The 16,926-nt window shown below is 38.0% G+C and overlaps 1 protein-coding gene across 2 annotated transcripts in view; it reads left to right on the forward strand.

Annotated features, from left to right (window-relative positions):
- The window catches only part of spas (spastin), a 214,028-nt gene that overhangs the window by 189,033 nt on the left and 8,069 nt on the right, over positions 1-16,926 (forward strand). For both annotated transcript variants that reach the window (XM_083137831.1, XM_083137830.1), the window contains 4 exons: positions 8,129-8,283; positions 9,773-9,955; positions 12,587-12,844; positions 15,142-15,332. In XM_083137831.1, coding sequence (XP_082993957.1) covers positions 8,129-8,283; positions 9,773-9,955; positions 12,587-12,844; positions 15,142-15,332 — 787 coding nt within the window. The remainder of the gene's footprint in view (positions 1-8,128; positions 8,284-9,772; positions 9,956-12,586; positions 12,845-15,141; positions 15,333-16,926) is intronic.

Here is a 16,926-nt window from a genome sequence, read left to right on the forward strand (position 1 = left end):
TGCTTCAGTTCTATTGTTTTCTGTCTATTTTCGTCAATGTTGTCAAATGCTGGGAAAATGGTGCATTGAGGCTAAGAGAGAATTGATTGGACTCCTGTAAGAAATCTTATAGTTTTATAGGTGTGATTTTAACATACAAGATTATTCCATTTGAATTATTTACCCACCCCTCTCCTCCCTGGAATTATATTAGCGTTATAACCTTCTGCATGGTATAATCCCTATAGATGCCCACTTCTAATAAGTTTTCAAAAGTCAGTGCACCAAGTTAGCCTGAAATTGTTTCTTTTTCATGAGATGCAACCTTGTATTGTATAATGTCGATCAGAAATCAACTTTTGTAGTAACTTGGGGTCTATTTTTTATGGGGGGGGGCAGGGCAGAACATGAACCTTCCAGAAGGTTTAAAAAAGTATCCCTAACATGTATATTTTAATAAAGCTGGAAATGTGGGAGAGGGGGAGTATTTCCCTTGCACCCACCAGGTTACGTCTATACTATAAGCATCCATTTTCTTTGAAAAGTCTCCCACTTCGAGGGGAAAAAAATGCGAATTCGTTAAATAAAATTTTAATGCACCATTCTTACATGTGTAAAATATTGCATTCATACATAAAAGGATAAAAATGAGCACCACTGCAGTGTCAAGCACATAAGATTACTAACATAGATCTTCACATTTGCACCTCATGCATCACTTCTCAGATTTACTAACAACAAAAAATAATCACACATTCTGTTTTGCCAATATGCACACACGCGATTGCTTAAATCATATGCACAATCTGTAAATTATATGTACCTATCTGTGAGCTAATTTGGCTTTTTAATTGCTATTATCGTAACTTAATTTAGAGCATAAATACATTTAGAATATGAATTTCCATAATTATAAAGTATGTTTCATTAACATAATGTGGTATTGGTTTTAGACTAAACAGTTGTTTGTTATCTAAATATTCAGAACCAAGGTGAACATTGTTGTGAATAGTTATTTCGAAGACTTCATAATGTCTATTGAACAAGCTATTCTGAAAGCTTACAGTGTGTGGAATGATAGTGATTACAATGAAGAATTGGTATGTTGGTATAATTGCCAACAATTATCCTGTTTTAATATTTGTTTAAATAACCTTTGATTTTCTTCCACAATTCTGTTTACTTACATGTAATGCAAAATTCAACTATATTCTTCTTTAAATATTAAGTGCCTTGTAAGACAAAACCAGTCAGGTAGTGTGGTACATATATTTATTGTGGAAGTACATATTTCATTCAGGTTCGTTGTAAAAATTAAGCATTTCATATCTGATCAGCACACTATCAGTTACCAGTATTTGGTAATTGTATATATAACCTGTATATATATACACAATAGTCCTTTAAAGCACAATGCCTAACGTGCAGGAGTGCAGCAATCATTGTCACTACTCTCATCTAGTGCCGGCCTCCATGGTGGAGTGGTTAGCACTGATCTTCATGATTAGCCAAAAATGGCAGAAAAGTGAAGTAAAATAAATCAATCAATCAATTCTCGTATCTGGCTCTCCAGACTATAGCAGCTACTTCTTTTTCTGCACTTTCCAAACAGTGTGCGTCTGACTGGTGAAACAAAAATTTCATAAAAACTCACCGAAATCTGGAATGCTTCTACTGCAACAAATGAAAGTTAGATTTTGAAAGAGTGTATATATATATTTCTTTTAAAGAATATCAGTGATAGAGGTGAGATTTTAAATTATAATTCATGAAAATCGCATCCTCTCATCATTTTACATGTTCACTACAAATAAAATTGGTGGTGTTTTCAAAAACAGCAAAAACAACATGTGGAGACTTTCTTGTCAATTGCAGAACAGCATTTAACATGCAAGCGAAGTCCCAGTACTATTTAAGATATCACTAGTATGTCTGCATCCAGTTTATTCATCGGTAGTCTACTGAAATTGATGTGACATACCCTACTCTTAAAATTTTCCTCTCCTTTCAAAAAACTGCTTGATATTCCAAAATCTAAAAAAATTACTTATGCTTAGAACTCCTAGAGCATTCATGTGAATCTTCCTGTGGTTTGCTTTCGCTGTTGCCTATTTCAATAGTTTCGTGGATACTTAAGTCTATTAAATTATTGCTAATATCTAGACAACTATAATCATGAAGGTTCATGTGAATGGTCTAGAAGGAATTCGAAGCACATTTTATTTTCAAATTTTGGAATATCATAGCAGTTTTTTCGAAAAGAGAAGACAATTCGAAAACAGCTGCCCTAGCTCTGGTCAAAGGTTCAGCCAAGCCTTAAGAACCACAAACAAAGCTGTCCTAGCTCTGGCCAAAGGTCCAGCGAAGCCTTAAGAACCACAAACAAAGCTGTCCTAGTTCTGGCCAAAGGTCCAGCGAAGTCTTAAGAACCAGAAACAAAGCTGTCCTAGCTCTGACCAAAGGTTTAGCCAAGCCTTAAGAACCTCAAACAAAGCTGTCCTAGCTCTGACCAAAGGTTTAGCCAAGCCTTAAGAACCACAAACAAAGCTGTCCTAGCTCTGGCCAAAGGTCCAGCGAAGCCTTAAGAACCACAAACAAAGCTGTCCTAGCTCTGACCAAAGATCCAGCGAAGTCTTAAGAACCACAAACAAAGCTGTCTTAGCTCTGGCCAAAGGTCCAGCCAAGTCTTAAGAACCACAAACAAAGCTGCCCTAGCTCTGGTCAAAGGTTCAGCCAAGCCTTAAGAACCACAAACAAAGCTGTCCTTGCTCTGGCCAAAGGTCCAGCGAAGCCTTTAGAACCACAAACAAAGCTGTCCTAGCTCTGACCAAAGGTCCAGCGAAGTCTTAAGAACCAGAAACAAAGCTGTCGTAGCTCTGACCAAAGGTTTAGCCAAGCCTTAAGAACCACAAACAAAGCTGTCTTAGCTCTTGCCAAAGGTCCAGCGAAGTCTTAAGAACCACAAACAAAGCTGCCCTAGCTCTGGTCAAAGGTTCAGCCAAGCCTTAAGAACCACAAACAAAGCTATCCTAGCTCTGGCCAAAGGTCCAGCGAAGCCTTTAGAACCACAAACAAAGCTGTCCTAGCTCTGACCAAAGGTTCAGCGAAGTCTTAAGAACCAGAAACAAAGCTGTCCTAGCTCTGACCAAAGGTTTAGCCAAGCCTTAAGAACCATAAACAAAGCTGTCCTAGCTCTGGCCAAATGTCCAGCGAAGTCTTAAGAACCACAAACAAAGCTACCCTAGCTCTGGTCAAAGGTTCAGCCAAGCCTTAAGAACCACAAACAAAGCTATCCTAGCTCTGACCAAAGGTTTAGCCAAGCCTTAAGAACCACAAACAAAGCTATCCTAGCTATGGCCAAAGGTCCAGTGAAGCCTTAAGAACCACAATCAAAGCTGTCCTAGCTCTGGCCAAAGGTCCAGCGAAGTCTTAAGAACCACAAACAAAGCTATCCTAGCTCTGGCCAAAGGTCCAGTGAAACCTTAAGAACCACAAACAAAGCTGTCCTAGCTCTGGCCAAAGGTCCAGTGAAGACTTAAGAACCACAAACAAAGCTGTCCTAGCTCTGACCAAAGGTCCAGCGAAGTCTTAAGAACCAGAAACAAAGCTGTCGTAGCTCTGACCAAAGGTTTAGCCAAGCCTTAAGAACCACAAACAAAGCTGTCTTAGCTCTTGCCAAAGGTCCAGCGAAGTCTTAAGAACCACAAACAAAGCTGCCCTAGCTCTGGTCAAAGGTTCATCCAAGCCTTAAGAACCACAAACAAAGCTGTCCTAGCTCTGGCCAAAGGTCCAGCGAAGCCTTTAGAACCACAAACAAAGCTGTCCTAGCTCTGACCAAAGGTTCAGCGAAGTCTTAAGAACCAGAAACAAAGCTGTCCTAGCTCTGACCAAAGGTTTAGCCAAGCCTTAAGAACCATAAACAAAGCTGTCCTAGCTCTGGCCAAATGTCCAGAGAAGTCTTAAGAACCACAAACAAAGCTACCCTAGCTCTGGTCAAAGGTTCAGCCAAGCCTTAAGAACCACAAACAAAGCTATCCTAGCTCTGACCAAAGGTTTAGCCAAGCCTTAAGAACCACAAACAAAGCTATCCTAGCTATGGCCAAAGGTCCAGTGAAGCCTTAAGAACCACAATCAAAGCTGTCCTAGCTCTGGCCAAAGGTCCAGCGAAGTCTTAAGAACCACAAACAAAGCTATCCTAGCTCTGGCCAAAGGTCCAGTGAAACCTTAAGAACCACAAACAAAGCTGTCCTAGCTCTGGCCAAAGGTCCAGTGAAGACTTAAGAACCACAAACAAAGCTGTCCTAGCTCTGGCCAAAGGTTTAGCCAAGCCTTAAGAACCACAAACAAAACTGTCCTAGTTCTGGCGGCCAAATGTCCAGCAAAGCCTTAACAACCACAAACAAGACAATGCAATTTTTAGCACCATGTGCACACACACATTGGAGAATTCTGAAATTGCAGTTTCAAGAAGTTTGCCAGTTACCCTCGTCTATCTGGCTGCGAGGGAAGCCTTCTACCTTGACTAGTATTTGTAAAACCTAGATATCTTTATATTTTCCTCAATTAAGACCAATTGTATGCCAAACTGATGTAGGAAATTAAAAATATGAAGAAGAGCGTTTTCCATGTAACATTTTATAAACTTGTACCAACTGTATTTACTTCTATACTTGCTGTATGGCTTAAGTTATTCAATATTCCTTAGGCAGTATCAATACTACGTACTTTTTATGAAAGGTTTTATTCTTGCATGTTTGCCTGCAATTTTCAAATATAAATAGTACATTTGTTTAGCATGAATGGTGCCTGCGCTAGACAGCTTTCATTGTGCATGTATATTAGTTTTGTAGATAAGCATGAAAATGCTTCATATATAAGGCAGAATCAGAAAGTGAAGGCACTTTCAAGGTTAAATGTTTGCCCTAGTATGAAATATATTTACAAAGTGTTAGAAAAGTTGTTTTCCCTAAAAAGTTATGGGAATACTACAACTAAAAAAAGAAGAGATAGTTTATTCAATGTAGTGCAGTAAATCTAACGTTTTGCTGAAAACTGCAACTAAATTACTACAACTAAATTTGCCTTAACTTTTTGATTTTGTTCAGTGTTAACGATAAATGTTGTTGCAGTCATGAAATCAATGTTTCTTACTATTCTAGTAAGTTTTTGTTTTCGTGATAATAGTAATGTGAAATAGATTTTAGAATTTGGAAGTTTAGTTTGCATATTCCCAATGCTGGAGACTAGAAAGTATCTGATAGTGACATTCAAAACATGAATACCTTTCTGTTATTGGTTTTCTTAAACCATACATTTCCCACATGTATACACATGAACATCTGGTATAGACATAAATTATTTGAAAGTACAGCGTGTTCCGTTCAAACCTCCCACATTTCAATTCGTCATTGCTAGAAGGTTATGAAACATAATGGAATGCGAATGATACTAGACGAAAGAGAAACTCAAAGAATTTTATTACCTCGAAGTTCACCGTTCTCTCACTATGCAGTGCTACAATCGCATTAAGCACAATGGAGACTCCGCAGCAGCGTGCACAATCTGTATTCTGGTATGTAGAAACCAAAGAAATTACCGGAGAGAATATGGAGGTGAGCGCACCTGATGGGTAAACCATTAAGGCATGGCGTGCAAAGTTTTTGGCGAATGGAAGTGTTAATAAACAATCCGGAGGTTCTCAGATTGGATATTATTCATGCTACAAACGGTGCACACATAGAGGTGTATTAAAGTTCAGTGTAGAGGTGCATTTGTGTTTAGTGCTTCATGCAATAAAGTTCTTTGAGTTTCTCTAGTACCACTCGCATTCCATTATGTTTCATAACCTTTTAGCAATGACGAATTGAAATGTGGGAGGTTTGAACAGAACACCCTGTATAATAAAAATAGATATGGTTGAACAATCCACCATATAACTTTTTTCTTTCTTTCTTCAGAAACTGATAACTAGTTATATAACATTATATTATTGAATTTAATTCTATTGATCAAGGGAGTCTCTTTTTTATATATTATGGTACCTTCATTGTGTGGTTTGATTTCATTTTTACATTCCGTAACATTATTGCATTTCAATTTTTGCTCCTAGAATATAATAGGTATGTTGAAAAGGCACGATGAAAGAGGTAAGGCAAGAAAATTCTAATGTAAAATGTGCTTCAATCACAAAGCTTCTATTTTGTCAAGTTTGTGTGGCGCATTCCTCAAATTGCAACATACACTATCATGTGCCTACTGCTATATATGCTTATTAGCTGTGCACACTGCATTGTATTAAATTTTGAATTTATCTTTAAGAGCCATTTTAAAAATTTTTAATCACTGTAACTTATTGGTACATTTATAGAGATTTGAAAATAATATTCATTGTTTTCTGTTAAGAGATCAGCACATTGTTCATCATTTAATTTCTCTCCTTTTTCCTTTTGTCATTCATCATATAATTTTTATATTAATTTAGTTATGCTGTGTTAAAAAGACTGGAATATAACTCATATTAACATGTAAATAGATACAGACAATTAGAATTTTGAAAAAAAAAGAAAGACATGAAAGTAGGGATGTGACGAGGCTGAAAATTTACCGATGCCGATGTACTCACCAATAATTAATGGAACCGATGCCGATATTTAACCAATTCCGATCCATAAGATTATTAAACAGAAATGGGATGTTATTTTCAGCATGACAAAAAAAATAATTGCTATGTACATTTCTATTGCATATCATAATGTATGTGGTTATGTGAACCTTTAAGAAGAACACAGATTCTCAAGAGATTTAACATTAGTACGCAAGCAGTTATTTGAAATGCAAAATGAATTCCTGGTCTTAATGTTGGAAATTTACTGCTGCCAGATTCAACTTCAGAAACACGAGTTTTGGAAGCACTTCTGGAAGTAATATATGTCTTCTCTTATCGCAAATCTGTTCAGCAACACCGAGGTCTCATACTGATTCAGCAGCTATGACCAAGTATTTTCTCAGCACTTGCTTCAGGTTTGAATACTAATTTTTGAATTTCCAACACAACAGCATATCCTGGTCACGTGGACTAGTTGGTTCAGCAATGTACTGTTTTATTTCTGATTTTGAGTTAGGTTGATCCTCTGAATGAGAGTTTGCAATAATTTTATTACAAAAACTCTATAATGATGAAGAATCATAAACTAATTTTCAACAAATCTCACAAAACTAAAATATAAAACTTATTAGAAGGTAAAACTAGTATAATATGTACCGGTTTAAATATAGGATTTTTGCCGATGCCAATATGTCAATTTCTGCCGATTTTCATACATCTGCAATTGGCTTCGGCACATCCCTACATGAAAGTAAGAATGTGGAAGACGTTTTGAAAATGCAATAATGTAAACATCAGGATTTCCAAAAAAAAAAAAAAAAAAAAAAAATTGCAAGGTTTCTTTCTACCTGTGCCAATTACTTCCATCTTTTTTTTTAATTTTTGAATTACCTCATGTGTCTTCCTGTCATATTTTGCTAAAGATTTATTTAATTTATGTACTCCATATCCCGTTCAGCGTCACTTGAAATATGCACTTCCTCCAATTTTAACATTCAAATGTATACAGAACAGTTGGTTGGACATATGTAAAAATAACACGTACCCTCAAAATGTCTGCTTTTATTGATTATTATTATTAGTTTATTTTTTCATTTCTATTTGTTAACTTATATTTCACTTTTGTCAAAATTATATTCTTTTCTTGTTTGTTTTTGTATATCTTGGCTTTATTTAGTACTTGCTATTTTCTGATCTTTCTAATCATGTGGTTTGTTTTCTTTTACATTTACTAAGAGTTGTTTATATCATTTATATGTTCAAGGATATAAGGAAAAGAATAGATTTTCCAATCTTGCTTTAATGCTCATTTTAAGATTTTTAAAATTTTTGTTTTGTTTGTACATAGTATTCTATTCTACAATGTTTATAGTATTAGAAAAATTAATATAAGTTTGCAAATAAAGCAAAACTTGTCTTTTGTTATGATAGAGTTTATCATCTGAGATGCTTGTTAGTTACACTGTTATGAGGCTGAAATTTCGTGTTATGTAGATTCACATGCAATCACATTTTTTTGGTTAATCTTAACTTTATAATTTCCAGCAACTGGGAAGAAATTAAATGTTCCAGGCAAGAGGACAGGTGCCATAATGAATAAAAGTCAGACCCTACCTCGGAATATGGGTTCTCGATCTCAGTCGGTTGGCAACCGAGTCAAAGCAGTTGCAACGCCTCCCAGTGTCAAGAGACAGCTTTCGGTAAGTGATTTGGAAATATTTGTTTAATACGTTTAAAGAGCAGCATTGTGTATTTCATAGAAGATTTGTGTTAATCTGTTCATCCAAGTCCCGACTTTCATTTTTCTGATGCAAGATTTTTTTTTTTATAATTTAGGAAAGGTAAAATAAGTAAGTATAAGAGGTACAGCTTCTGTATAAAGCTGAAATAGAGGGAGACCTAAGGGAACATTAAATAAGGCACACACAGGAGATGTAGTAGCGTAGATTTTTCAGCGAAAAATGCAGGCTCGTCCAGGACTCGAACCCGGGTCTCTGGCAATCCGTGCCATTGCTCTACCACTGAGCTACCGAGCCGGCCTGGCTTCACCTGATTTTTCACTGGCGCTGTTTTACCTGTGTGGAATCATCTCTGCAAGTTCTACTGCAACAGGATCTGTTGCCTTTGAAACACTTGACGTAGATGTTGCCTGGTTCCTCCCAGTGGTAGCACTTGCAGAGATGATTCCACACGGGTAAAACAGCGCCAATGAAATATCAGGTGAAGTCGAGCTGGCTCGGTGGCTCAGTGATAGAGCAATGGCACAGATTGCCAGAGACCCGGGTTCGAATCCTGGTCGGTCGAGCCTGCATTTTTCGCTGAAAAATCTACATAACTGAACATGTTAATAAAAGTGGACAAATCACACAAACAGACCTGAAGTAGAGGTATAGTTATAGAAATATCAGATTGGTTAAATTATTGGCAATTTTTACCTGTATAGACTGGTGTAAACGAATCATGTGAAAGCTTAGATTTTACTTCACAAGGTTAGTATTGATATATATCTGGATACTTGGGCTGTAATTATTCTTTATACATTCATAAAAATTGTACTGTTACAAATGTAAATCATAAAATGTAAGGAACAGACCTTCAGTTGATAATATTCATATTTCAGTGAAATGAATAGGCAAACAAGAAAACTTCTGATATGCAAACAATGATTAGAGAATCAAGTTGGTAGAAGTTGGGCTGTAAAAATAATAAGTTTTTCTTATCGATGTAACATTATGCTGAACTATGCAGCAGTAAGAAAAATTTATAGAAATCTATATCAGATAGTTTCATACAGACATTACATTATCATGTTTAACATAATATACTTTAATTCATGCGAGAATTTCATATTTTTGTTTCAATTTTTGTGGAATTGCCCATAGATATACATGAGAAAAGGGTAAAGCTATCCTCAGTACATTGCCACTTCCGTGAAAAGATGTGGAGGTAGAGCCCACACATTCAGTCTCGACCATTTGTAGAGGTGATGTGATCACCACGATGCTCCAGCTGCTTTTACCATCCAGAGTTGCCACCCCCCCAGGTACCAGAGAGCTGCTGCTGAAATCAACCTCAGGTCTCCAGATGGCAGTCGGTTGCTCTACTGACTACATCATCATGCTGAATAATTTTTATTGCATGTGTCTTGTAGGATTTGAGGAATAGATGGATACTTTTGTCTTCTTGCAGGGCCCAAGTAGTTCGCCAGCAAGGAAGCCAGGGGTTGGTATGAGTCCATCGACATCCCGTGCTCCCTCAGCTAAGAAGACACCCTCTCTCAAGGGAGTCGATCCTAAACTTGCTCAAATTATAATGGAAGAAGTTCTGGAGGGAGGTCCTGCTATTTCATGGGAGGATATTGCAGGGCAAGAGGTAAGCTGTGGAAATAGTTCAGTCATGACATGTATTCAGTGCCTCGGAGGAGAATTGTTGTGTAAATTCTCGAGTCGAGCTCGTTACCAGTGCTGATGTATAAGTATTGGCTGACACCAGTGATACCTGAGTTTTATTTACTGATCCTTTTCCAGCACATTTTGATTTTTCATTGGTTCTGCAATAATTTCAAGAGACATTTTCGCAGAGTGTAATTATCCTGGAAGTTATGCAAAATTTGAAGTTTCCATTGATTTTGCACCAATATTATGTGAAAAATTAACTATTTTTTTTTAAATATGTAACAGGTATTTTAATATTCTGTTGTATTTTTAGAATATTTTAAAGTAAAAAAACTGTTTAGTTAATGCTTATAATTGGAGTTATATATTAAAATTGTGAACAACTTTTAAGCATGCATGGGTATCTGTATCAGTAGGCATGAGTTCAAAGTGGTGTCCACTCACCGAGTAAATTATACATATACAGGGTGATTAAAAAAGAATTTAAGGATTTTTAGTGGTATATTTTAGAAACTGTAAATATGTAAATAGCAAATGCATGACACTTTTTACATAGACTCACAAACACTACAAGTTTTATGTACAGATGTTCAATATGTCCTCCACCAGCAGCACAAACAATATCACAGCGGTAATCAAATTCGTCCCAAACTCTGGCAAGCATGTATTTCGTGACTGAAGCCACCGCAGCACTGATTCGATTTTTCAGCTCGTCCAGGTCATTTGGTAGTGGTGGTACATAAACGGTTTCCTTAATGTACCCACAGAGGAAGAAGTCACACGGAGACAAGTCCGGTGACCTTGGAGGCCAGCTGAAAAGTGCCAGGTCTTTAACTGCCTGATGACCAATCCAATGTCTTGGAAGAGTTTCATTAAGGAAAGTGCGCACTTAATGATGCCAGGGGGGATCATGTTGAATCTCTATCATGTTCAATGTTCGCATATGGATTTTGTAGGCCCCAAATTCTTACATTCTGTTTATTAATCTTACCACTAAGGTGGAAAGTAGCCTCGTCACTAAACAGAAGTCTTTTAACATGAAACTGCTATCCTCTTCAACAACTTCCAGTATCTTGCCAGCAAATTCCACTCTTTTTCCCTTGTCCTCATGCTTCAACACCTGTAAAAACTGTAACTTGTATGGCTTCATCACCAAACGACGCCGCAAAAAACTGCACACAGTTGTCTGAGGGAGTTGCAACTCCTGACTTGCACGACATGTTGATTTGGAAGGGCTACGTTGAAAAGACATTTGGATTCTCGCGACATTTTCTTCCAACACATGCAGCCTCCCGGTACTTTTTCCTTTACATATGCAACCAGTGTTTATGAACTGTCTATACCACCTGTGAATGCTCCATTCACTTGGTAACGCAAGTGAAAACATCTTTGCACTGTAATCGCAGAGTTACACTTACCGAACTCGACAACACAGGCTCTGTCCGAAAGGTGCAAAGTACATACTTGAAGTGTGGTTTTGACGGAAGTGACATCACCTAGTACAGTTCGAAAGCGCCAAGAACAGAGGCACGCAAGTACGCAGATCTCAGCACAGATGCTTGGTGACTAGGTCACGTGATATCCACACTCGTTGCTCATTTGTTTTGAATCGCGGAGATAGAAAGCCAGCAACATAGGTTAAATATGCGTTATGGGTCAGCAAGTTTTTGGTTAAAGTTCTACTAATGTGTGGAAATGTATGTGTATGAACATTTGAAAATGCTATGTGATTTCTATAGTTATAAACAAGTGTTTTAAACAAGTGTTTAAAACGCGAGGGAAACAACGTGTCCTCAGTTCTATCTACTGATTGTATTTGGTGCTGCAGTCGAAGTACAATTCGAAAGACTTTCACTTCCAGTCCACGACTTGAAGACCGCACTCCAAGACCATACTCTGAGGATGCTCGCTTCAAGTACGGTCTTGCACCTTTCGCATACGGCCATAGAATGCCTTTTGCTGCTGCGTCGCCATTTCGACTCGAACTGAAATAGCGGGATTGTGAGAGCACAAGTGCTGCACTCGTGATCTAGTGGCAATTGAACGAAACTACGTGATGGTACCTTCCGTCAGAAGCGTTGGACTGTATGTAATCCGAAGAGTAGTTTCAACAGCATACTGGTTTGTAATACATATATTCTTTTTGAATCACAGTGTATATAAGGTGAACTCTTTTTCATTTGAACTGCAAGGGAATACGAAAAAGTTCCAATTATCAAATATTCGAATTAACAACAACATGTATCATTAAAGATGATTTTAAGGGGACTAAACTCCTGTTTGAATTACAGAGTAATTCGAATTATCCAAGTTCAAATTAAAAAGAGTCCACTCTGTACTTCTAATAAAACATAGTACTAGTACAAGTGGAGCAATGATCTTAAAAGATTAGTGAAACTTTTTGTTTTTGACATTAAGGTGTTTTTCACTATCCTCCTCCAAGCTTGGCAAGTTTTTTTTATCGCCATTGTAAGAACTTTTGAGCAATGATATATTCATTACAATCTAGATGCATATCCATAACCAGCCAGGAAAGCTCGGCTCACTAAGATTAAATATAGACGTTTATCACTTTATTGACTAAGAGTTGTAATATTTTCATTCATAGATTGCCAAGCAGGCTCTGCAGGAGATGGTGATATTGCCGTCCCTACGCCCTGAGTTGTTTACAGGGCTCCGTACTCCGTCCCGGGGGTTGCTGCTGTTTGGGCCACCTGGCAATGGGAAGACACTGCTCGCTCGAGCTGTGGCTACAGAATGCAGTGCTACCTTCTTCAGCATTAGCGCCGCCAGCCTCACCTCGAAGTTTGTCGGGGAAGGGGAGAAGTTGGTTCGTGCCTTGTTTGGTGTGGCACGTGACTTACAGGTGAGTGAGTGGGTGAATGCTATCTGCCTTTTTCCACTTGTAGATAGTGTGTTTATTTACAGTACCCCCAAAAATTGTTGCATATTGTGAAAGCATTGTGTGGCACAACGTGCACTTATCACCACCCAGTTCCTGCAGGAGCACAGATTCCATCACATGTCGTGTCCAGCTTATTCCCTAACCTAAACTGCATCAAAAATGCACAGACACTCCTCAATCGTCTCAACCCTCTGATAGCTCACCGAGGCTGGCATAAAGGAATGGGACCTTATTCCTCAAGATACATTGGACAACCTGCTGTGAAGCATGCCATGCCGTGTAGAGAGGTGTATTCGTGTTCGGGGAGCCCATTGGTTCCTGAAGACCAGGAACCAATAAAACCGTGATAGCCATTGGGACTGCTGACACTCATATACACCTCGGTTGTATTGGTTCATTTTGTAACAGTGCTACTGCACACTTTTTTCCTCTTGTTGAATGTAAAACTGTTCTAATTTACAGTAATATAAAAATTACTGCTTTCTGCCTCATTTCTTGGCATATCCCATTCCCTTCTGTAAATATCACATTATGCAAGAATTTTTTTGAGCACGGTAATTATGCACTTTAGTTATTGCTTCCAGCATTTAAATTGACCAATTGCTTGATGAAGCTGATTGCTGTTCAGTGGTATTTGAAACCTTTCCAGTGGGATGTGATTTAAGTAATTTCTATTGAAGTGTGGGAAGTTTATATATAGTATGCCTGTAAGGGTTAGAAAATTTCCAACCAGAGGAAGGGCAATCCCCTGATCGCCATTTACAAATACAATTCCATGCTGGCTTGTTTTGAGGATTTGATTTCATTTATTTTGCTGTGTGTGTCTGACACTAATTGCAAAGATGAGGATGTATGGTGATAAGATGAAGGAGATGAAGGGACAATCACAAACTCATGTGGAAAGCACATAAGGTTAGTCCCACAGAGGATTATACTGAATATAGGTTCAGACACCATAGCCTTGTTAGTCTGCAAAATGCAGTCTAGGGTATATTATGTGGAAGTGAAGTTGACAGTTGTTGGCTTGATGGGCAAGTGTATTAATTTACTTTAAAAAAATATGAAATGGAATTCCATGTTTATATCAATAAAAGCCTTAACAACATTGCACAATATTCCACTAAATTGTAAGATATTTATAGATATATCAGACCAGTAAAATAATCAGTATTTTTTTTTACCCATACAGCGATATGCCTATATTGCCAGATGCCGATATGATACAATACCGATTAATATCTCCCATCCCTAGTATAAGCTGTATAATATGGCACATAACACCATTTTACATTTGTAAGATTGACTGTTTTCAAAAAGAAAAATTGTAAGAATTATGTCTGTTTCTTTCTAATATTACACAATGCAAGTTTTGAGTTTTGATTTTTACAATGCAGTCGGTTGTGACTTAGTGTTGTAAATCTACACACCAGGTTAAGCTGCTATCAAAATTTAATTTCAAGTGATACGTCTAGATGGCAGAGTGATCAATTTGCACACCACAACATTACCACTACTAAAATTAAACAACTAAACTATTTATAGGCTGTAGAAAATGCAGGTTATTTATTTCTGACAAGATTAACATTCCCTGCGAATGAACAAGTTTTGTACTGGCAGTGTCTGAACAAATTCATGCATAATAATAATAATAACATACCAGCAAATAATAATAAGGGACTCTCTCTTATCAGCTGGAGATAAAGAATTTTTTTTTTTTGTAAACCTTATAAATTGTGCATTTTGTATTTATTTTGACATTATTGTTTGCCTTCGTAGAGCAGTGATCCTACAGGGAAATAATTGAATGCATGTTGTTATATTTCTATTTTATGACATCTTTTTTTCTTTCATATAGTAGTAATGAATAATAATAATAACAATATATGTGTTAGTATCATCACATATGAATAACCCATGGCATAACAGCCTGTGAGGGCTAGTACGGGGCGATATGTGGTCAGCACGACAAACCCCCAGTCGTAGCCGTAGGTTCTCATGACTGGATTACGCTACTCATTCGTAGCTCTTGAATTTCCTCAAGATGGTGGGTGGCCACTGGTCCCATACACAGGCCAAAATTTCAGGAGAAATGTTGTTACGCTTCCCCCAGGAGACTCGGAACTGCATGTGTCCCATAGCCGGAACCCAAAGTTTGCACCTTAGACCACACACCCATGGTGCGGGACATCACATATACTGTAACTATTATTATTATTGTGGCGGTTGGTATGTCATATCTTTTGAAATTCATTTTTCAGCCCTCAATCATCTTCATCGATGAAGTTGACTCTTTGTTATCAGAAAGGAGGGAAGGTGAGCATGAAGCAAGCCGGCGGTTGAAGACAGAGTTTCTTGTGGAGTTCGATGGTCTTCCATCTCAACCCGATGAAAAAGTACTCGTCATGGCTGCGACAAACAGGCCTCAGGAACTTGATGAAGCAGCATTAAGGTATGTGTGGGCAATGGACACTTGATTTATCAATACACTATACAATATATATTTACCACTTTCAAAGTTTGGTATTCCCTACTGCCCCACAGTAGACCGAGCATACTAGGTAAGAGCACGAAGGACTCTATTTCTGTAGCAGTGGAATGCTGGCGGGTAGTTTATTTCCAACTGCACATACCTCTCGACAAACGATAGCAACTTTACATAATGTGTTCGCAGGCAGAATAGTATCATGTTTCTGGGACCTAGCATGGCCTGCAAGACCACCCGATGTGACTCCCTGTGATTTTTTTCTCTCTGGGTACCTGAAGGAAGAGCCACATTTTTTCAACACTTATCACTAACTTAGGGACCCTGTAGACTCTTAGAGATAAGTTCAGGCAGTTCCACCTGCAATGCTGATGATGATAAAGATAATTTTGTTCGTCGAGACTGTGTATAGCTACAATATGGAATAGTGACTATGTACTCGATGCAATTTTCGAACAAACAAGATTAAGTTAACAGTGTTGTGTTATGGTGTTACAAGTGGCATTATGTTGTCTATAGTACCACAATCTTACTTTACATTAGCTGTATTTTGTTACTATGAGAAATGTATTAAAAAGGTACATGTATATGGCCGGACTCTGTACATACGGCTTTGTATGATACTCTTACATCAAACATGAAATGAACAACTGTTAGCCCGTCACTCCCCACCTCTTTTAAGTGAAACATAGTGAAATGTAGTCTGAGGTTATGTTTTGTGTTAGTGTTGTTTGTGTCTCAGCACCATAAATCATTTCGAATTGGGATTTTTTTTCCAGAACCAATAATGTCTCACAGTCTTTGCAACCTTTGAATTTTTACCTGCCTTCTTTTTAGGACACACTCTTAGGGAGATTTAATACCAAACCAACAAGTGATGTCACTTGAGGATTTCACTAATTGAATGTAGGGCTGTGCATCCTCTCATGTTGTCATGGTGTGGAACATTGCTGTTGATTGGTTCCTTCCAAAGTAACAATAATAATAATCCGTGCCTTGACAGCCCTAGAAGGGCCTTGTCCTATCTACCGACTGCCAGTCTCCCTCCCACAATCATACCTAGAGATGTGTGGAGTTCTTCAACCAGTAATGGGGTGACATGGGGTCAGCAGGTCGAACCCCCAGTCGTTATAGGAGATTTCCGACACCGGATTACGCTACTCACTCGTAGCTTCCCAATTTTCTCACAATGGTGGGTTGCCACCGGTCCTATACACAGGCCGAAAACTCGACTGAATCCAGGCAGACTCGAACTCATGCCATCCCGCAGTCAGAGCCTAAAGCTCAGCATCTTAGACCACACGGCCACGGAGGAGGACAACATGACATGAGTCATGTGTTCATTTTCACTTCGTTGTGAAATTTTCTTTTGGCTCCAGTAGAGAAAACATACTAACAACAAGCAAAATACTATTTTACAAACTTAAAGTCCTTGGTACAGAAGCTCTCTCGGGGCCTTGGCCTACCAAGCAGCTTTTTCGTTGGCTATTTTCTGGCTTTTGAGACAAGTTCCAGCTACTGCTTCTTTTTCAAGTGGCTTCCTAGTTGTCCTCACAATGCT

This window comes from Lepisma saccharinum, chromosome 16 (assembly GCF_977018435.1).
Source record: "Lepisma saccharinum chromosome 16, izLepSacc3.1, whole genome shotgun sequence".
Taxonomy (NCBI): Eukaryota; Metazoa; Arthropoda; class Insecta; order Zygentoma; family Lepismatidae; genus Lepisma; species Lepisma saccharinum.